The sequence below is a fragment of the Phyllostomus discolor genome, chromosome 3, assembly GCF_004126475.2.
Source record: "Phyllostomus discolor isolate MPI-MPIP mPhyDis1 chromosome 3, mPhyDis1.pri.v3, whole genome shotgun sequence".
NCBI classification, from domain to species: Eukaryota; Metazoa; Chordata; class Mammalia; order Chiroptera; family Phyllostomidae; genus Phyllostomus; species Phyllostomus discolor.
The window spans coordinates 126,250,886-126,273,645 of record NC_040905.2 but is presented as its reverse complement, the minus strand read 5'-3'; the positions used below and the strand labels follow the sequence as shown (position 1 = coordinate 126,273,645).

The 22,760-nt window shown below is 40.4% G+C and overlaps 1 protein-coding gene across 2 annotated transcripts in view; it reads right to left on the bottom strand.

Moving 5' to 3' along the window:
• Positions 1 to 22,760, bottom strand: part of IQCK (IQ motif containing K) — a 195,471-nt gene that overhangs the window by 143,256 nt on the left and 29,455 nt on the right. The window contains exons 5-6 of one of the 2 annotated variants that reach the window (XM_028511543.2): positions 3,536 to 3,588; positions 3,330 to 3,407 (exon numbers count right to left, since the gene is read on the bottom strand). In XM_028511543.2, coding sequence (XP_028367344.1) covers positions 3,330 to 3,407; positions 3,536 to 3,588 — 131 coding nt within the window. The remainder of the gene's footprint in view (positions 1 to 3,329; positions 3,408 to 3,535; positions 3,589 to 22,760) is intronic. The other variant, XM_036021413.1, reaches the window with a different exon arrangement.

Below are 22,760 nucleotides of genomic sequence, written 5' to 3'. Positions count from 1 at the left end.
TCTTTTTTGATGTATCTCTCTTCCTAAGTCCACAGTGTTGTTCAGTGGCAATATAAATAAGCCACATGTTACTTGAGCTGGGCCTGTTCATGATCCCATGTGTAGGTGCATCTTCATAATCACTACATTTTATTAATGAGGAGGCAGAGACTTAGAGCAACCTACTGCAGTGCTTTTAAAATATGTCCGTACATGCTTTGATACTCCTCCCTACAAAAGGTGGAGCCTAATTCCTTTCCAGTTGAATGTGATACTTGAGCTCTACTTAGGAACTCACTTCTAATAGAATGTGGTAGAAGTGGCGTCTGAGACTGGGTTATAAAGGGCATCGCTGCTGCCTTCTTGTCTCCCATTCTGAAGGATGCCCACCCTACTGTGAGGATACTCAAGTAGCCCATGGAAAAGCCTATGAGGAGAAAGCCTGAGGCCTTCAGCCAATAATCCTCACCATGTGTGTGGCCCATCTTAAAAGCAGCTCCTCTAGACTCAACCAAGCCTTCTAATGCCTGCAGCCCCTGTGACATCTTAACTGTAACCTATGATAGACCCTGGAACAGAGCCACCCAACTAAGCTGCTCCTGAATTCCTGACCCACAGAATATAATAATAGATATTTACTGTTTAAGCCACTAAGTTTGGGGGTAATTTGTTACACACTAAAACACTTACCCAGAGTCATGAGACTAGTAAGCAGTAGAGACTTAAACATTAAAGCTCCTGCTCTTAACCCCAACCTAATACTGCCAGAAGTGCTAGTTTATATTTTGTTTACATAACCACCCAGCCTTTAAAAAACCTTGACAGAATTTCTCCATCAAAATTCACCTTCTTCCCATCTTGACATTTAAGCCCTCCTTAAAATGCCCATTCAGCATGTTCCTGCCCCAACAATTTCCATATTTGCCTAAGTTTCCCTCTCTCCACTTTCAACTTCCCAGCTCTAGGCTCTCAGCTTTAGCACCTACATCCTAGTGCTGTGAAAATTAAATGAGAGAATATGCATAAAAAGGGCTTAGCAAAGTAATAGTTCGATTATGTTATTTATTTAGACACAGCACTTCCTCTGCTATGTGGACAAGGTCTCAACTCTGACTGTATTGTATATCAGAATCACATAGAGAAATACTTAAAGAAAAACAACAACAAAAAAACAATGCCTGGGCTACACCCTGAATTAATAGGTCTGATTTAGTATGTCTTGGGTGAAACCAGGCAACAAAAGTTCCCCAGATGATTTTAGACTGTTGGATTAGATCAGAGGCAATTTTATTCTCCCCTCCCATTGTCCCCAGCCACATCTCCCAACATTGGCCAGTGTCTGGAGACATTCTTGATGGTGAAGACAGCTAGGGTGCTCCTGGCACATAGTGAATGGAGGCTATAGATGCTGTGAAACATCCTACAGTACACAGGACTCTCCCCATAACAGAGAATTGCCTAGTGCTAAATGTCAATAGTGCTGAGGTTTGAAAAACCTGAATTAGCTACTGTTTTCTGGCTGCTGCCCTCATTCCCCTTTAAGAACATTGTATCCTACTTGCCTCTTTGACTCTTCCTGTCAAGGGCACCCTCAAGAAGAATGTAGCACCTTGTTGGGAACCGCCCTGACTGGTATCAGAAGCTGAAACCCCCGCCTAGGCTAAGGCTAAGGGAACGGCCTTGGAACCGTGTAAGCCAGCAAGGAGACAAGGGCTTGTCTCCCTGGCAGGAATGCTGCTTCTGCTGCTGAACCCCAAAAAGCTTGGTCGGTTAGCCAAAGACGGGTAAGATTCCCCACGGGGGGAGCGACCTAAGGCAGGCACGATCACTTTGGGAGGCCCCCCCAAAAGAAGGACTTTGGGGGGCTGCAGCGTAAGAGGGTGACGGACCCTCGCTCCTCGGCTTTGACAATAGCCAGAGTTCTCATCGTCTGGGAGAAAATCTCCTTATTGCCTTAGTTCCTGTGCTAAGCCTGAAACAATGACAGGGTGGTATAGCTCTGTGCTGAAAAGGGGCGGATTCCCTGGGTGATCAGGCCTAAGAAAGAACATGTAAATTACTGTGAAACCTGCTTTGTTTAGAATGCTCTCAGTTGAATGAGAGGGGTCCAAGGAGGAAGTTGGTTCCTCAAAGTCTTACAGCTCTTTGACCCCCACTCAGTAAACCAGCAAAGTTCCTTGTTTTCTATAGTTCCTTGCTTCCCCCTGATGAGTACTGTACTTTACCTGAATTATTATGCAAAATGAGCCCAATAAAAGCAGGTATGGACGGTAAATCAGGGCCCTCCCCACTAGGGGGGGTGGCCATTTCTGTCCCTACTTCCCCACAGGACCTGGTTGTCTCTGTGTATGTTTGTGTTTTTTCTTGCGTGTTTTTCGGCGAGCCATCCACAGCGTTCCGTGGTCACTGCTGGCCAGTGACCCACACGCAACAGCACCTGACTTTTTGCCTTTCAAGACCAAATCTGGGCACCAACCAGCTTGGCTACTGCCCCAAATGAGCTGGTTCTGGGCCTGCCAGGAGGGTCTGGGTGTGGTCTTGTGCTTCTCTTTCCCTGTAGTGCTTTGCCAGTATCTGAATTATAATACTCACTATGGAAACTACCGCTAGTTGTAAACACCTCTCTCTCATCCCAGAGGCTGGAGCCATATTTTATTCATCCTGCTTTCTCCACAGTACCAAGGACTATGCCTTGCACTTGGTAGCTGTTCAATAGCTATTTATTGCATTGATTTAAATTAGTATCATTTTAATTTTTATGATGCCAAGAATGTTGATACAGGTGCTTAATAAATGTCAGTTGCCATCATCATCTTTGCTATATCACTGATGAAAAGTAGCTCACATAAAATAATATTACTAGTTTTATATGATATAACTTAATTATATATGCCTAAATAACAAATTTTAAGATTCTGGAAGGATGTACTATAGTTCAAACTGATTGCTTCTATGAGAAGACTGAGATTAGAATGGGTCAATTTATCTGTCAAGTTTAAAGATTTTAAATGTAGAACTGAAGCATATAACTAAAAATTAATAGTTAGAAAAGTTTATTCATATTTCCTGAAGCATTATAACCTTTGGGGTGGGGGTTGGGAATGAATGAGAAGGGAGTAAGAGGGAGGGTATAAGAATTGTTTAAAGTTTCCTATTTTACTTCTGAAGTGTTTCTTGGATAGATGCCCTTAGCCTAGAGTAAAAATAACAAGAGACAAGGGCCACAGACATGACTGACCTGGGGGCATGGATGGATTATATGAGTTAGTTCTCTTAGACTGGAGAAAACTATCATTAACACAATTTTAAAATTAGGAATAAATGATCCAAAGCCTTATGTCAGCACTTACTGTTGCTTCAGCCACTGCTCCACAAATGGAATGGAGAAGAATTCTGTGAACAGCTTCCCTGTCCTCTTTGGATTTTGACTGGTCATGATGCCATATGTTTGATTGACAAGAAAACAATAACCAAGAGTTCAAGTCAATTGTTGCTATTCTGCTTGCAGATTAACACTATTGAATCTTTAGGGTCATTGAATATTCATGAAACTTACTTGTATAACCACTCAGTCAGAAAATCACAAGCGATGAATTTGGTTCTTTTCCTCTAAAAAGAGAAGAAAGAATTAAATTATATTTTTTTTGTCACATGTTTGAGCAAGACAAAAGAAGAGCAGCTGATGGCTTGTATTAGATGAAGTATGCATGGATCCTCTATGAGGACTATACGCACATCAACAAACATTAAGTCAGGTGACATAAAGAGTTCTGAAGATATTTATCCAAGTCATTTTTGGATAAGCATGTTTTCTGACAGCAGGGACTATTAAAGGACAGTGTCCATAGTAGGGAGCTTATTATATGCTTTTAGAATTTTCTTATAAGGATTTTATTTAAATCTAATTTATTGCTTTGCCCCAGTCCACTAAAATCCTCAGAACAGCATTACTTCAGGTCTGGGTGCCACTTTCAAATGTGGTAGCCAGGCACACAGGTGCCATTAGTCAGTGCAGTTGACCCTGACAGTTGTCTACCCAATAGCCACTCTCTACTTCATTTTTAATTGCTGTTAGAGAAAGAGGAAGAGAGAGATAGATACATCAATTGGGTGCTTCCCATATGCACCTGGACAACGGATCAAACCCACAAGCTAGGTATGTGACCTGACCAGGAATGAAACCTGTAACCTTTCGGTTATGGGATAGCACTCCAACCAACTGAGCCACACTAGCCAGGGTTCTACTTCATCTTTATTAATTCTTTATTAATAGTAACCTGATTGACAATCAGTTCAAGTGAAGAACTACATTTCCCTACCTCCTCTGGGAAAGGACAGCCAAATGACACGGTTCCACTTTATGACATAGAAATGGATATCCTCTGGATTTCTGAGAAACTTTTGCTCCTTCACTTCAGTCTGGAACACAGATGTAAGGCGGGAAGTGGAGCATCACCTTTCATCCATGAGGCCAAAAGCCACATGCTAAAGATAGTGGAGCAGTTTGTTAGAAGTAGCCTGGGCCTTTGATGACTTCCTTAAGTCATGATACCAGCTTGGGACTGACCTACTCTGGACATCTTGATATGCAAGGAAAAAATAAACTTCACTTGGATTACTACTACTGTTCTTAAGTTCTCATAACATGCAATTGAATGCAGTTCCTGGGTGACATATAGCTAGTAAACTACAGGGGAACACTATGAGGGAGTAGTCGGGGAGAAGGCATGCTGAGGAGGGCATTGGGGTGGAGAACCAGGTATCCTGCCTCCTAGGATATTTAAAGTCTCTTGTAACTCAGACAGAGTCAGTTAATTCCTTATAGAGAATTGTTATTTAAACTGGGAGACAGAGGGACCCCACCTCTCCTTCTAAGATGGCAGGGTCTAAGCACAAAGTAAATCTAGAAGTTGCCACATGTACAGATCCTTCCCAAGAATGAAGGCATTACAGAGACTGATGAAAAATCTTTCTTTGCTCCTCTAGGTATACCCTTCTCCACCCTGCTGCATGCATCAGGAGGCTCATTTTATGGTTCACATAACTAGGCTCCTTTAGTCTCTAGCTGGGTCCTGCCAATGGGAGGTATCAACAGGAGATCTGAGAAAGAGGAGAAAAAAAGGCAGGGTGTTATGGTTTGAATTGTGCCCCCACCTGTCCAATTCATATATTAAAGCCCTAGCCTTTGGTAATGCAGAATGTGATGTATTTAGAAATAGGATAATTACAAATATAATTAGTACAGCCCAGCCACTCCTGAAAGATATAGCAATTCCAAGGAGAGTGAACTAATTTGGTGTTATATTAGCAAGAAAGAAGGGAGGTGCTATTGGGTAGATACCCCAATGTTAGATTCTTAGTGACACTGTACTAGACCTTGGATCCCACTATGCCTGAAGTCAAAATCCCCAGGGCCTTTCAGGTACATGAGCCAATGATTCATTCACTTTTTATTTTGTGAAGCCAGTTTGCATTGAGATTTTTACTGCTTGCAACGAAGAGTTTTAACTACTACTCCTTTCTTCTCCAATTCGCTAACTCCCATTTGTTCTTCAAGATGTCCCCAAGAAGGCTTTCTGAGCATTCTCACCCTCTTCAAATTAGCGTAGGCTCCCCTCACTCCCAGTTCTCTGTGTGCTCCTATCATAACACCTCAGATATAACTCCCAGGCTATGTACCTGTCTCTCCTACTGAACTATAAATTCTCGGAGGAGGGCATATGTCTTCCTTTTCTTCACATTCCCAGTGCTTAATTGAGTGCCTTACACACAGTAGATGATCAGTGAGTGGTGAGTAAATGAATTAATGAATTTCCCATTCAACTCTCAAGCATCAAAGTAAAAATAATTCAGGTACAAGAATTCTGACATTTATAACTAGGAATTGCTGTATAATTGGGGACAATTACTCCTTGCTTTCTTTCCATATTTTATTATAAACATTTTCCTTTTTATCCCTTCACTTTGAAATTGCCAACTGAATTTTAAAATCTTAAATAAGATAGTACAGATTGTTGTGGAATTTATTCTCACCAAATGAAAAGATTTTCAGCTGAAAGCTTTATTCTACTTGTTAGTAAATAAAATATAGTGGAGGCTGAGTTGCAGGAGATTGTTTGCAATCTTTTACCTGATTGCTGATAGTCTTTAATTTTAAAAAAATTAAAAGTGCTGGCCAGGGGACTAAACTTAAAATGTTCTAGACCATGTAATGGGGTTCAAAGTTTGCACTGCAAGATTAGAATTCCCTTCAAAAAGTCATCTTTAACCAAAATAAGAAAATGTTTCTACAACAATGCAGAAATATCCAGCCAAGATGGAGGCATAGGTAGATACACTTTGCCTCCTCACACAACCAAAAGAAGGACAACAATATATCTAAAAATAAAAAATAACCAGGACTGCCAGAATATTGAACTGTATGGAAGTCCAACAACTGAGGAGTTAAAGAAGAAACATTCATCCAGACAGGTAGGAGGGGCAGAGATGAGCAGCCAGGGTACAGAGGAATTATGGCAAGGCAGCAGGTAGAGAAGCAGGTGGTCCTACATTTGTGGGTGGATAAACTTTGAGGAACAACTGGGGAGCAAAGTAGACCATGCAACCCAGGGTTCCAGCACGGGGAAATACAGTCTTAAACCTCTGACTGAAACACCTGTGGGGGTTGAGGTGGCGGGAGAAACTCCCAGCCTCACCAAGAAAGTTCACTGGAGAGACCCACAGAGTCCTACAATGTACACAAAACCACCTATCTGAGAATTGGCACCAGAAGGGTCCAATTTGCTTGTGGGTGGCAGAGGAAGTGACTGAAAACCAGCAGAGTGCTGAGCAAGCAGCATTGTTCCCCTTCTGACGCCTCCCACATACAGTGCCACAACACAGCAATGTGAGTTGCCCCTGCCCCTTACTATGTAACAGGCCTGCCCAGAAAAAAACATGGCCCAAACGAATGAACAATTTGATAAATACAACTAAATGATGAAGAGATAGCCAACCAACATATCAGATGCAGAGTTCAAAACACTGGTAATCAGGATGTTCACAGAAAGGTTGAGTACGGTTGCAAAATAGAGGAAAAAGTGAAATAAAGGAAAATGTACAGGAGACCAACAATAAAGGGAAGGAAACCGAGACTCAAATCAATGGTTTGAAGCAGAAGGAAGAAAGAAACATTCAACCAGAACAGAATGAAAAAACAAGAATTCAAAAAAATGAGGAGAAGCTGAGGAAACTCTGGGTCAACTTTAAACATTCCAACATTTGAATCATGGGGTGGCAGACAGAGAAGAGGAAGGGCAAGAAATTGAAAACTTATTTGAAAACATAATGAAGAAGAACTTCCCCAATCTGGCAAAGGAAATAGACTTCCAGGAAGTCCAGGAAGCTCAGAGAGTCCAAAAAAAGTTGGACACAAGGAAGCACACACCAAGGCACATCATAATCACATTACCCAAGATAAGGAGAGAATCTTAAAAGCAGCAAGAGAAAAGGGGGCCCCTTACCTACAAAGGAGTTCCCTTACGACTATCAGCTGATTTCTCAAAAGAAACCTTGCAGGGAAGAAGGGGCTGGAAAGAAGTATTTGAAGTCATGAAAGGCAAGGACCTACATCCAAGATTAGTCTATCCAGCAAAGCTATCACTTAGAATGGAAGGGCAGATAAAAAGTACTTTCCAGGTAAGGTCAAGTTAAAGGAGTTCAACATCACCAAGTCCTTATTGTATGAAATGTTAAAGGGACTTATCTAAGAAAAAGATGATAAAAAAATACAAATAGTAGAGTGACAACAAACTCAACACTATCAACAACCAAACCTAAAAAAAAAAAACAAAAAACAAAAAACAACTAACTAAGCTAACAACTAGAACATGAACAGATACACAGAAAGAGAGATCACAAGGAGAGTTATCAGTGGAGAGAGGGCAGGGGGAGAATAGAGGAAAAGATACCAGGACTAAGAAGCATAAATGGGAGGTACAAAATAGACAGGGGAAGTTTAATATGGTATGGGAAATGGAGAAGCCAAAGAACTTATATGTACAACCCATTAACATAAACTAAGGTAGGGAAATGATGGTGGGAGGGGGGATACGGGACGGAGGGGAATGAAAGGGAGAAAAAATGGGACAACTGTAACAGCATAATCAATATGCTATTGAATATGCAAAATATATTAAAAAATAAAAAGATACTTATACAACAATGCAAATATATATATCTAGCATAAATTGCCATATAGCAATTTAAACAATCCAGCACGTGTAGTGTGGTAGTGTCTTGGCAAACAAAAAATAGATTTTTACTGGGGCATTTACTATACTGTTTAGTAGTGAAGATCCCTTCTATGAAGGGCATTCAGCTTGACTTACTTTATTAAATAGACTTAAAATAGCCAAACTGTCTGAGGTATGAAGATCAGGCAGAGAGATTTAATCCCTTTGTTGCAAAGAAATAAAATGGAAGAAATTGTGTTTTCCTTCTGTTCTGGGCAAATGTGAATATGCTGTGAATACTCAGACATGCGGAATAATGGGAATATTGTTCAGTTGTGGTTTAGAAATTATCTGCTGGGAACTGGAAGAGAAAATAGAAAGCAAATGAAAACTTGTGGTGTTGAGGAGATAACAGGAAGCAATTGAGAGAAAAATTAAAAATGTGAGATTAAGAAAGTGGAGCACCCAGGAATTTCCTAATGGAGATAAATACACTAGGTTATGATTGTTAACAGGTAACAATGTGCAAGTTTGAGCAAGCAGAGGAAACAGGTAAGACAACCTCAAAGTTTAGAAGCAATTTTATAAAAATCCAGAATTAAAAGGAAAAGACTAAATATCAAGGGAGAAGATATTACTACGTCATCATGAGTCTGCAACTGACTTTGCAACACATCCAAGAAAACAAGACAGCTGGACTTAGGGGACTGATGGATTGGTATATGGATATGCAAAGAAGCAAATAAGGCAAAACAGTAACTGAGGAATCCAGATGGTAAATATGTGGGGGTTCACTCCAAAATTCTACCATTTCTTCTAAATTTGGGGGAAAATGTTATAATAAAATTGAGAGAAGGAACAGGGGAGGAGAACATCATCATAAAAGATCCAAACCTCAAACAGAGAAAAGGCAGATATCAGGATTTAATCCAGAGAGTATTTTGTACTGATTTTTATGTTGGATACACATATAATAGAAGATGGACATATACAATTTTACATGTATATATTATACTATATACACATAAAATAGGGGGGCTGAAGACTAGAAAGAGAAACAATTCACAGTGGAAAGTCACAGACTCAGTATCAGGTAATTAAAGCAATTAGAACCAGAAATGTCAAAAGCACATGCTCTGTAAAGTTAGTGAAGTGCTGCTGGCTATGGATGCTGTGTGGATTGAGATTCTTTTAGTTTGTGAGGGATAGAAATATGCTCGGAATACCTTGGTTACCAGGTTTTTAAAAAAAGTAATTTTAGACTTTTAAAAGGGGAGAGAGAGAGAGGAACACATGTACATAAAAACCAATGAATAAGTACCTATCAATAATAACCTTAAATGTAAATGGATTAAATGCTCCAATCAAAAGACATACTGTAGCTCAAATGAAAAGAAATCATGACCCACACATATGCTGCCTACAAGAGCTCCACACCAGAACAAAAGACCTACAGACACTGAAAGTGAAGGGCTGGAAACAAATCTTCCAAGCAAATGGACAGGAAAAAAAAGCCAGGGTAGCAATACTCATATCAGACAAAATAGACTTCCAAAAGAGGTCCATAAACAGACACCCAGAGGATCACTTCATAATACTCAGGGGAAGAATCCCCCAAGAAGACATAAATATTGTAAGTATATATGCACCCAACATAGGAGCACCCAAATACATAAAGAAAATCTTAGAAGACTTCAAGAAAGATATTGACAGCAACAATATTATAGTGGGGACTTTTAACACCCCACTGTCAAAAATGGACAGATCTTCCAAACAATGTATCAACAAAGATATTATGGCACTGAACAACAGCCTAGATGAAATGGACTTTACTGATATATACAGAGCCCTCCATCCCAAAGAAACTAAATACACATTCTTTTCAAATGTACAGGGAACATTTTCAAAGATAGACCACATGATACCACACAAAACAAGCCTCAACAATTTCAAGAAAATTGAAATCATACCAAGCATTTTCTCAGATCACAAGGGACTGAAGCTAGAAACCAACCCCAAGGAAAAAATGCCAAAACACTCAAAATCATGGAGATTAAATAGCATGCTATTAAACAATGAATGGGTCAAGAATGAATTTAGGGAAGAAATCAAAAGGTTTCTGGAAACAAATGAAAAGGAACTCACAACAACCCAAAACTTATGGGACACAGCCAAGGCAGTCCTGAGAGGGAAGTTCATAGTGAAAAAGGCCCACCTAAAAAAGTTAGAAACATTTCAAACAAACAACCTAACTGTACACCTACAAGAACTTGAGGAACAACAACAAAGACAGCCCAGAGCAAGGAGAAGGAAGGAAATAACCAAGATCAGAGCAGAATTAAATGACACAGAGACTAAAAACACAATTCTAAAAATCAATGAATCTAAGAGCTGGTTCTTTGAAAAGATAAACAAAACCGACAAGCCTTTAAGCAGACTCGTCAAGAAAAAAAAGAGAGAAGACCCAAATAAACACAATCAGAAATAAAAGAGGAGAAAAACCACGATTTATAGCCCTGGCTGGCGTAGCTCAGTGGATTAAGCGCAGGCTGCAAACCAAAGTATCGCAGGTTCAATTCCCAGTCAGGGTACATGTCTGGGTTGCAGGCCATGAGCCCCTGCAACTGCACATTGATCTCTCTCTCTCTCTCTCTCTGTCTCTCTGTCTCTCTTTCTCTTTCTCCCTTCCTTTCCTCTCTAAAAATAAATAAATAAAATCTTTTAAAAAAGAAATGAAAGAGGAGAGATTACAACAGATACCACAGAAATACAAAGGAATGGAAGAAACTACTATGAAGAAGAGTATGCTAAAAAATTTGAAAACCTAGGTGAAATGGACAAATTTCTACAAAAATATAATCTTCCAAAACTCAATGAAAAAGAAGCAGAAAGCCTGAACAAACCAATAACAGCAAAAGAAATTGAAGCAGCAATCAAAAACCTGCCAACACACAAAAGCCCTGGACCAGATGGTTTCACAGGAGAACTCTACAAAGCATTTAAGGAAAAGCTTACCCCTATCCTTCACAGACTATTCTAAAAAATCCAAAAAGATGGGAGACTCCCAAACTCTTTTTATGAGGCCAACATCATCCTAATTCCTAAACCAGATAAAGACACAACAAAGAAAGAAAACTTCAGGCCAATATTGCCCATGAACATTGATGCTAAAATCCTCAACAAAATACTGACAAACTGCATCCAACAATACATTAAAAAGATCATACCCCATGACCAAGTGGACTCATTACAGGGATGCAAGGATGCTACAATATTCACAAATCAGTAAATATAATACATCTCATAAAAAAAAGGAAAGACAAAAACCATATGATCATATCAATAGATGCAGAAAAAGCATTTGATAAGCTACAGCACCCATTTATGATAAAAGCACTCAGCAAAGTGGGAATAGAGGGAGCATTCCTCAACATAATAAAGGCTATATATGAGAGACCTACAGCCAACATCATACTCAATGGGCAAAATTTAAAATCTTTTCCACTAAGATCAGGAACAAGACAAGGCTGTCCACTTTCACCAGTTGTAGTCAATATAGTACTGGAAGTTTTAGCCACAGCGATCAGAAAAGAAAAAAAAAATAAAAAGCATCCAAATCGGAAAGGGGGAAACAAAACTGTCACTGTTTGCAGATGACATGATAGTGTACATAGAAAACCCTATAGACTCCACTAAAAAACCTGCTTGACCTAATAAGTGAATTTCGCAAAACAGCGGGATACAAAGTCAATATCCAGAAGTCAAAGGCATTTCTGTACACTAGCAATGAAACAGCAAAAGCAGAAATCAAGAAAAAAATCCCATTTGAAATAGCAAAAAGAAAAATAAAATAACCAGGAAAAACCTACCCAAAGAGGTAAAAGACCCATATTCCGAAAACTACATAACACTGAGGAAAGAAATCAAGGAAGACACAAACAAATGGAAACATATACCATGTTCATGGATTGGAAAAAATTATGTCATCAAAATGTCCATACTACCCAAAGCAATTTACACATTCAATGCAATACCTATCACAGTACCAATGGCTCATTTCGCAGACATAGAACAAACACTTGAAAAATTTATACAGAACCATGAATGACCCTGAATAGCTGCTGCAATTTTGAGAAAGAAGAGTAAAGTAGGAGGGATCACAATACCTGACACTAAAGTATACTACAGAGCACTGTAATCAAAACAGCCAGGTACTGGCATAAAAACAGGCCCATGGACGAATGGAACAGAACAGAGAGCCCAGAAATAAACCCAAGTCTCTATGGTCAATTAATATTTGACAAAGGAGACAGCAACATAAAATGGAGTAAAAATAGCCTCTTCAACAAATGGTGTTGGGAGAACTGGACAGCTACGTGCAAAAAAATGAAACTCGAACACCAACTTACACCTTATACAAAAATGAATTCAAGGTGGATAAAGGACTTAAATACAAACTGTGACACCATTAAAGTCCTACAGGAGAATGTAGGTAGGAAAATCTCAGATATGTCACACAGAAGCTTTTTTACCAACATGCCCCCTAGAGCAAGGGACATAAAGGAAAGAATGAACAAAATGGACCTCATCAAAGTAAAAAGCTGCTGCTCAGCTAAAGAAAACAATCAAAATAAAAAGAGAACCAACTGTATGGGAAAACATATGTGCCAGTGATACCTCAGACAAGGGTTTAATCTCCAAAATATGTAAAGAACTTGCACGATTCCACTCTAAGAAGACAAGAAACCCAATTTAAAAAAATGGGCAAAGGACTTGAACAGACACTTCTCCAAGGAGGACATTCAGAAAATCCAAAGTTACATGAAACAATGTTCAATATCATTAGCTATCAGAGAGATGCAAATTAAAACCACAATGAGATACCACTTCACACCAGTCAGAGTGGCCATCATAAACAAAGCAACAAACAGCAAGTGTTAGAGAGGTTGTAGAGAAAAGGGGACCCTAGTGCACTGTTGGTGGGACTGTAGACTGGTACAACCACTATGGAAAGCAGTATGGAACTTCCTCAGAAAACTAAAAATGGATCTGCCCTTTAACTCAGCAATTCCACTGCTGGGACTATATCCTAAGAACACTAAAACACCAATCCAAAAGAACCTTTGCACCCCGATGTTCATAGCAGCACAATTTACAATAGCTAGGTGCTGGAAGCAACCTAGATGCCCATCAGTAAATGAATGGATCAAAAAACTATGGTACATTTACACAATGGAATTCTATGCAGCAGAAAGACAGAAGGAGCTCCTACCCTTTGCAACAGCATAGATAGAGCTGGAAAGCAGTGTGCTAAGCAAAATAAGCCAGGCAGTGAAAGACAAGTACCATACGATCTCACCTTTAACAGGAACCTAAGCAACAAAACAAACAAACAAGCAAAATATAACCAAAGACACTGAAAGAGGGGTCAGACTGACAGTGACCAGAGGGGAGAGAAGAGGGAATTTAAGGGGAGAATGGGAAGGGTTTACAGGTACAAATTTAAAAGACACATGGACAAAAACTAGGGGCAGGGTGGTAATGGGAGGGAAGTGGGGAGGGTTGGGTGGGTAGGCTGGGTTTGGAGTAAAAGTGAGAAAACTGTACTTGAACAATGATTAAAATTTTTAAAAAGTATATTAAAAAAAAAAAGAAGCAGACACATTCAACCAGACCAGTAGGCAGGGAGGAGATGGGGACCTGGGACAGACAAGGCTCTCAGCAGGGTGGCTGGCAGACCCTAGCTGCAGAGGGCAGAAGCAGGGGTACCCAGCGTGTGGACGCAAAGAGGGGGTGGATTTTGGAGGGGCCTGGTGAGCAAGGCAGTTGGGCAGTCCCATGTTTGTGTGCAGATAAACCAGGCAAAACTGGGGAGTGAAACAGACTGCACAATCCAGGGTCCCAGCGCAGGGAAATAAAGCCTCAAAACACCAATTGAAAATGTCTATGGGGGCTGAGGTGCCAGGAGAAACTACCTGTCTCACAGGAGAGTTCATTGGAAAGCCCACAGGGTGCCAGTACATAAACAAACCCACCCACATGGGAATCAGCACCAAAAGGGCTCAATTTTCTTGTGGGTAGCAGGAGAAGTGACAGAAATCTGGTAGAGAGCAGAGCAAGCACCATTGGTCCTTCTCAGACCCCTGCCCCACCCTCAGCATCACAACTCAGCAACCGGGTTGCCCCACCTTGGTGAACACCTAAGGCTCCATCCCTCACTATGTAACAGGCACGTTGAGACAAAAAAAAAAATGGCCCAAATGAAAGAACAGATCATAGCTCCAGAAAAAATACAACTGAGTGATGAAGAGATAGTCAACCTATCAGATGCACAGTTCGAAACACTGGTAATCAGGATGCTCATAGAATTGGTTGAATTTGGTCGCAAAATGGATGAAAAAATGAAGTCTATGCTATGTGAAATAAAGGAAAATGTACAGGGAACCAATAGTGATGGGAAGGAAACTGGGGCTCAAATCAACAGTTTGGACCAGAAATAGGGAAGAAACATCCAACCAGAAAAGAATGAAGAAACGAAAATTCAAAAAGATGAGGAGAGGCTTAGGAACCTCCAGGATACCTTTAAACGTTCCAACATCCAAAATATAGGGGTACCAGAAGGAGAAGAGGAAGAGCAACAAGTAGAAAAGTTATTTGAACAAGTAGTAAAAACTTCCCCATTCTGGCAAAGGAAATAGACTTCCAGGAAGTCCAGGAAGCTCAGAGAGTCCCAAAAAAGTTGGACCCAAGAAGGAACACACCGAGGTACATCATAATTATATTACCCAAGATTAAAGATAAGGAGAGAATCTTAAAATCAGCAAGAGAAAAGGTGACAGTTATCTACAAAGGAGTTCCCATCAGACTGTCAGCTGATTTCTCAAAAGAGATCTTAGAGGCAAGAAGGGGCTGGAAAAAAATATTCCAGGTCATGAAAGGCAAGGACCTACATCCAAGATTAGTCTATTCAGCAAAGCTATCATTTAGAATGGAAGGGCCGATAACGTGCTTCTCAGATAAGGTCAAGTTAAAGGAGTTCATCATCACTTTATTAAATGAAACGTTAAAGGGGCTTATCTAAGAAAAAGAAGATAAAAAAACATGCACAGTAAAATGACGGCAAACTCAAAATTATTAACAACCACACCTAAAACAAAAACAAAAACAAACTAAGCAAACAACTAGAACAGGAACAGAACCACAGAAATGGAGATCACATGGAGGGTTATCAACAGGGGAGTGGGTTGGGGGACAGAGAGGGAAAAGTTACAGAGAATAAGTAGCATGGGTGGTAGGTAGAAGATAGACAGGGGGAGGGTAAGAATAGCATGGGAAATGGAGGAGCCAAGAACTTTTATGTATGATAAAAGGGACATGAACTAAAGAAGGGGAATGTGGGTGGGAGGGGATGTGCAGGGTGGAGGGGAGTGAAGGGAGGAAAATGGAACAACTGTAATTATTAAAATATATTAAAAAGTATAAAAGTATTTTTAAATAGTTTGATTTTTAAAATATTTTATCCATTACCATTTAACCCCCTTATGCCCTCTTAGTAAAAGGAGTCATGCTAAAATAATTCTACCAGCCTTTCCTGTGAGAATCTATTTTTTCCACTCCTTAGAATTTTTTTTAAACATAGCTGATGGTATTTCTAATTTTACTTATTGCTCAAAGCTAGGAAATGGAGTTCCTTCCCCTACTGACCAGAATCCTAGCACCTTTGAAAAGATATTGGGTATTTGATTTTTAAAAAACTGTAATAAATGACTATGCAAGGAATGCAAAACATTTTGTTTTACTGAATTATTCACAGTAGCAAATTATAATGTCAGGTAAACGTCAAAAGACTTATCAGGAGTTAGAAATAGTTTCCTATTACCAATTATTGTTTATAATACTTTTAAAAATATATTTTATTGATTATGCTATTACAGTTGTCCCATTTTCCCCCCTTCACTCCTCTCCACCCTGTACACCCTCTCCTACCCATATCCTCCTTTAGTTATGTCCATGTGTCATACTTATAAGTTCTTTAGCTTCTACATTTCCCATACTATTCTTAACCTCCCTCTATTTTCAACCTACAATCTATGCTACTTATTCTCTGTACCTTTTCCCCCCTCTCTCCTCCTCCCACTCCCCTGTTGCTAACCCTCCATGTGATCTCCATTTCTGTGGTAATGTTCCTGTTCTAGTTGTTTGCTTAGTTTCTTTTGGTTTTGCTTTAGGTGTGGTTGTTAATAATTATGAGTTTGCCGTCCTTTTACTATACAGGTTTTTTCTTTATCTTCTTTTCTTAGATAAGTCCCTTTAACATTTCATAAAATAAGGGCTTGGTGATGATGAACTCCTTTAACTTGACCTTATCTGAGAAGCACTTTATCTGCCCTTCCATTCTAAATGAAAGCTTTGCTGGATAGAGTAATCTGGGATATAGGTCCTTGTCTTTCATGACTTGGAATACTTCTTTCCAGCCCCTTCTTGCCTGCAAGATCTCTTTTGAGAAATCAGCTGACAATCTGATGGGAACTCCTTTGTAGATTACTGTCCCCTTATCTCTTGCTGCTTCTAGGACTCTCTCCTTCATTTTTACCTTGGCTAATGTAATGATGATGTGCCTTGGTGTGTTTCTTCTTGGGTCCAACTTCTTTGGGGCTCTCTGAGCTTCCTGAATTTCCTGGAAGTCTATTTCCTTTGTCAGGATGGGGAAATTCTCCTTTATTATTTGTTCAAATATGTGTTCAATCTGTTGCTTTTCCTCTTCCCCTTCTGGTACCCCTATAATTTGGACATTGGAACGTTTAAAGATATCCTGGAGATTCTTAAGCTTCCCCTCGTTTTTTTGAATTCTTATTTCTCCATTCTTTCCTGCTTGGTTGTTTTTTTTCTTCCTTCTGGTCCACTCTATTGAGTCCCAGTTTCCTTCCCATCACTATTGGTTCTCCATGCATCTCCCTTCATCTTTTATGATAACCTGCATTTTTTCATCTAATTTGCACCCAAAATCAACCAATTCTGTGAGCTTCCTGATCACCAGTGTTTTGAACTGTGCATCTGATAGATTGGCTATCTCTTGGTCGCTCAAAAGGATGAGTCCTGGGGCATTGATCTGTTCTTGTGTTTGAGACATATCTCTCTCTCTTTCTTTTTTTTTTTTTCGTTTTTTGTTTTTTGGTCTGGTCGCTCCTGTCACGGTGAGCGGCAAAGCCTTAGGTGTTCACCGGGGCTGGGCACCCCAGTCGCTAGACTGTGACGTTGTATGTGGGGGCGGGGGTGAACAATGGTGGTAGCTCTGTTCTCCTGGGACCTCAGTCTCTTCTCTGGGATCCTGGGTTGCAGGCTCTGCCCTGGTCCACAATCACCGCCTCACTGGGTCCGCCAGCTGCCGCTTGCGTACTCAGGGTCCACCCGCTGCAATCCTGTGCACTCCAGATGCCTTACGTACTCCCAGTTGCCTTATGTGCGCAGTTCTCCCTGTTCTCCATGCGCCGCGACCTGCGCCTGGCTGCTCCTCTCCACCCCTCCTACTGGTCTGGTCTACTTCAACTTCTTGGCTGTCCTACTTCCATTCAGATAAATTCTCTGTCAGTTTTGGGTGTTATTCTGCCTCTAAATCATTGTTGTTCTAATCTTGGTTGTGCATGGAGGTACGGTGCATCCACCTATGCCTCCATCTTGCCAGAAGTCCCTGTTTAAAATACTTTTTATTGTACTGGAATTTAATGAACTGCCAAAAATCAAAAGGGAAAATTTTATGTTGCATGTGATAAATAGGAAAACAGGCAGAAAGTCTTATCGCCTCTATCCAGACTCTGCATTAAACCTATATTTAAAGTTGCAATAAGATTTACTTTCAGCCATCATTTTAGTCATTCATAAAACTCCTGAATTAAGCAAGGTGCTCTATTCCAGTTTGGTCAACATTTACTGAGGAACTATTATGTGTCAATCCCTGCGCTATGTGCCAGAGATAAAGAAATGAGTACAACACGACCCCACTGTGGTTAATTCAACATCCTGCAACCACCCCCCAACTGTGTAGTAGCTATGATGTATATAGAGGATTAACCCCACGTTCAGCTCCAGAGTGGACCCTGCTAAGCCAGTCCTGATAAATCCCAACTCACCTTCCACCTACACCTAAACCAATCTGGTTCACACTTACCCTGGCCCAAGATATTCACTGGAGCAGGGATGAGCAGGTAATCAACTTCAGAATGGTAATGAGAGAGGCCAGTAAGCCAGGACAAGTGGAAGAGGGATACTGAGACAGATAGCTGAACCAACTGGCAGAGCAATTTCCAGTCAGATGCAGCAAGTCACCTCCAGAAAGATACTGTCTAGGCTTCAGTTATATTTTGACTCCAGGCCCAGAAAAGCAGCAGAACCAGGTGGGTGACACCAGGACGAGCTGCAATGACTAATGACCCCCTACTCTGGCACTGACCAATCAGTGGAGATCACGACCCTAAAAGAGCTCACCTGGAAAACTTATGAATAATCTGTTGACCACTATCCTGAGACCTATGAAAGAGAGAAACCTCTAAACACAAAAGACCCAGAGTGTTTTCCTGTGTGCTCTCCCTCTGGGGAGCATACCTGTGCCTTCCCCATCTCTTCTTCCCCCACAGTCATGTATCTCCTAAACTCTAAGGGTACCCGTGAGACTTTCAACCATGAGAGCAATGGGCAGTGACAGCTTGTCTTGGACTAACTCCCTGAACCTGTCCCCAAGGCCTCCTTTACACTGACTTCTCAGTGAGCTAAGGCAGCCCAGCCTAGGCTTTTTCCTTTTGCTTCTTCCACACTGAGCCCTTCCTTATTTCACTGTCCCCAGCTTTAATAAGTGTACTCTTGTAGTCACCTAGACTCATGTTGTAAAATCTTCCCTACATGAAGTCAAGAACTCACAGACTACTGGCTGGCCCTAGGCAGACCTACCTATAGCCAGGACCCCTGTCTGGTAATATGGGAGATGTGCTGGAGCTTCTGAGGAATCATTTCCTTTGCTTTTCTGAAAGAGTTTGACCATTCTCTTCTTCTGGTTGATGTGGTAGGTGAAAGCAAAGCCTAGGCCAGTGGCTGAAACTGTTTGGTTATTTCTAGAGAAGTCAACCCCAGGACAAAGCTGACATAAGAGGCCAAACAGAAAGACAGGAGCAAACCAAGTCCTTAATTATTTCACTCAGCCCCTGAATCAAACCAGTCCTGAAGTTTCTTTACCTCAGAAACTTCTAGCTTCTGGAGTCAATAATTCCCTTTGTTATTTAAGCCAGTTGTCTGATAGTTGCAACATAATGAATCCTGGGCAAGATACTGCCCAGTAACTCTTCTGCCTTCTTTTGGTAACAGCACCCTGACCAGATCAAGCTGCATAGGAAGATTTCCCCATGGGCCTCTTGTCTATATAAACAAATGCAGAAGAACTCCTTTTCCATTTAAGTCATTTTGAATGGGGTTTTCTGTCACTTGCAGGACCTGTTTGCAGAGTTGATTAACTCTAGCCACTATGGGAATGTTAGCTCTGCATACATAACATATCCAGCCCAAATTAACTCTTTTGAATTCACACTACTTTTTATTCCTAACAATATAAACCTTTTATCAAACACTGCTTACAGTAAAAATCATTAACTTTACACAAGAATTTCCAAATGAAGTTTATAACACTGCCACTAAGCCAGTTCTGTTTAATATAGCAGTCCAATAAAGTTCAAATTAAATTCTAGTTTCTCATATTCCAATTAAACTAATCCAAAGGTATGGCAGATTGTCAGAACATCACTTAAAAGCAGTGACTCAACTGTAATGCTTAATCTTTATGATATTTATGTCTCAAACTTAATTTGCTCCAGTGGAATACAGCCCAGTTCATGAGAACAGGAATGGTCTTGTGGCCTTTTAATCAACCTTTAGTCTAAGGAAAAATCTGAAGATCTATCTTAACATTTGTACAGTTGATTTCCTGCCTTAAAATCCCCCCCACCCCACTCCTATAGACTCTGGCCAGACCAAGGGCACCAGGAATGTCAGCTACAATTATAAATGGAGGATCAGGAAGGCCAATGTCAACAAAGACTCAGTAAGGAACAGACAGGTCTTCATGAAGCCTCAACTCCTACAAAAACTCATTTCATTATCAAAATTATTTGCAGGGTTAGCTTCAGAGTCATGCCTCCAAGAGACCAAAGGGTCTGGAGTATTCCTTTCAAGGCCTGCCATATGCTCAGAGAAGACAGAAAAGATCTGTCAGGACCTGTGCTTCTGGCAGGAGCTCTAATGATGTCTGTCCTGATCCATTTCACTAGTCCTGCCTGGAAATGGATTTCATCTTTATTTCACTGTCAACCTGGACACACCTCTTGTCCCTCTGATTTTTCACTTGCTGACATTTGCCTCCCATCATGAGTCCCTTCTTTAAGCCTAATCCTTAATAATAATTGCTACCTTTGCTGAGTGCTCACTCTGTTTTACATGCTGTACCAGCATCATCTCATTTGATCCTCACACAGCCCTGATGAAGTAGGTACTACAATTATCACCCTCCCCATTTAACAGGTAGGAAAACTGAGGCTCACACCATTTAAGAAATCTTCCCAGGGGCCAAGAGGTAGCAAAAGTTAAAGGGAGGATTCAAGCCCACATGTCTGACTTTAGTACCCCATCCTTCATCAGGACCCCATCCTTCACCATGGTATTCTCCCAGAGCTCTCCAAGTTCCTGAGACTGATCTCCCACCATTCTCACACCCCACAAGGCCAGTTTCAGCCCACCTCTTCCTTTTAAAATATTAAAAAATATTTTATTTAATTATTTTTTAGAGAGAGGAAAGGAGGGAGAAAGAGAGGGAGAAAAACATCAATGTGTGGTTGCCTCTTGCACACACCCTAGTGGGGACCTGGCCTGCAACCCAGGCATGTGCTCTAGGAAGGGAAACAAACCAGCAACTCTGCTTCACAGGCTGGCACTCAACCACTGAACCAACCAGCCAGGGCTCAGCCCACCTCTTCCTTACAACTGGCCTCATTTTGTCTTTCATCCCAGGTCTAGGTACTTTTTTCCAATTTAATTTTGTCCTTGTTTTCGTGCAACTTTTCACTGTAGTTGTGCCAGTCACTGATCTAAATGCTTTAAGTGCATGATCTTATTTAATTCTCATAATCTCCCTTATATGAAGCAATTATTATTATTATTATTTCCATTTTACACAGGCAGAAACTGAGGCATAGGAAGGTTAAGGTTACAAGATCACAATGCTATCAGTGTCCAAAGTCACACACATCTAGGAGGTAGAACTGGGCCCTAAACACAGGTGAGCATGGCTCCAAAATCTATACTTAATAATTAAGCTTCCCTTTTACTGCTGCCCACATAATAACAACTACTACAACAATCTGGATAGGTCCAGGACTTCAGAACAAAGGTCAGCAAGCTTTTGTCTTAATGAGATAAGACAGTAAATATTTTAGGTTTGTGTCACAACTACTCACCTTTGCTACTGTAGTTCAAAAGTGGCCATAAACAACACGCAAAGAAATGGGTGTGACTGTGTTGCAATAAAACTTTACTTACAAAAAAAAGCAGCTGGCTGATGGACCACAGTTTGTAGCCCCCTGCTTCAGAATACTATAAATAACAGAAAATTTTTCATCTGAAAGCATAGAAAAATCCATGGTACTAGATTTTTGACACAGAAGTTTGATTTCAAAAGAGCTCTGATTCATGTCTCTATTTCCTACATGAATCTTTATTATTCCAATGGATTAACTAACCATTTACACATCTTTCAATCTGAGACTAGTTTATGACTTGAGTTTCCCATCAATAGGAGAAGAAATGCCATTCTCTGAACAACTAAAAGGGTCAATGACATATTTTAAAATATGACCTTTTAAAAAAGAATTGAATATTACTTTTTAGTATATCTGTATTCAAGAACCATTTTATTTACACATTCAATTACAGCAATCACCATACCACACAGTATACGGCTTTTAGCGTTTATACAGTCTAAAACATGAGTTTATAAAGGTCAAAAAATAGATATTATGTTTTGTTTATTTAATTGTTGTTCAAGTACAGATGTCTCCATTTTACCCCCACCATTCCCCCACGCCACAGACATACACATTCCCTACCCTTGATCCTACCCCTCTTTGGTTTTGTCCATATGTCCTTTCTACATGTTCCTGAAAACCCTTGCCCCCTTTCCCCCCATTCTCCCCTCTAACCTTCCCTCTGGTTACTGTCAGGATGTTCTTAATTTCAATGTATCTGTTTATATTTTGCTTGCCTGTTTGTTCTGTTGATTAGGTTTCACTTATAGGTAAGGTCAAGTCTCTATGGTCAATTAATACTTGATGAAGGGAGAAAAACCATAAAATGGAGTAAAAATAGCCTCTTCAACAAATGGTGTTGGGAGAGGTGGACGACTACACGTAAAAAATGAACCTCGATCACCAACTTACATCATACACAAAAGTAAATTCAAAGTGGATAAAAGACTTAACATGTAAGTTGTGACACCATAAAAGTCCTAGAGGAAAAGGTAGGCAGGAAAATCTCAGA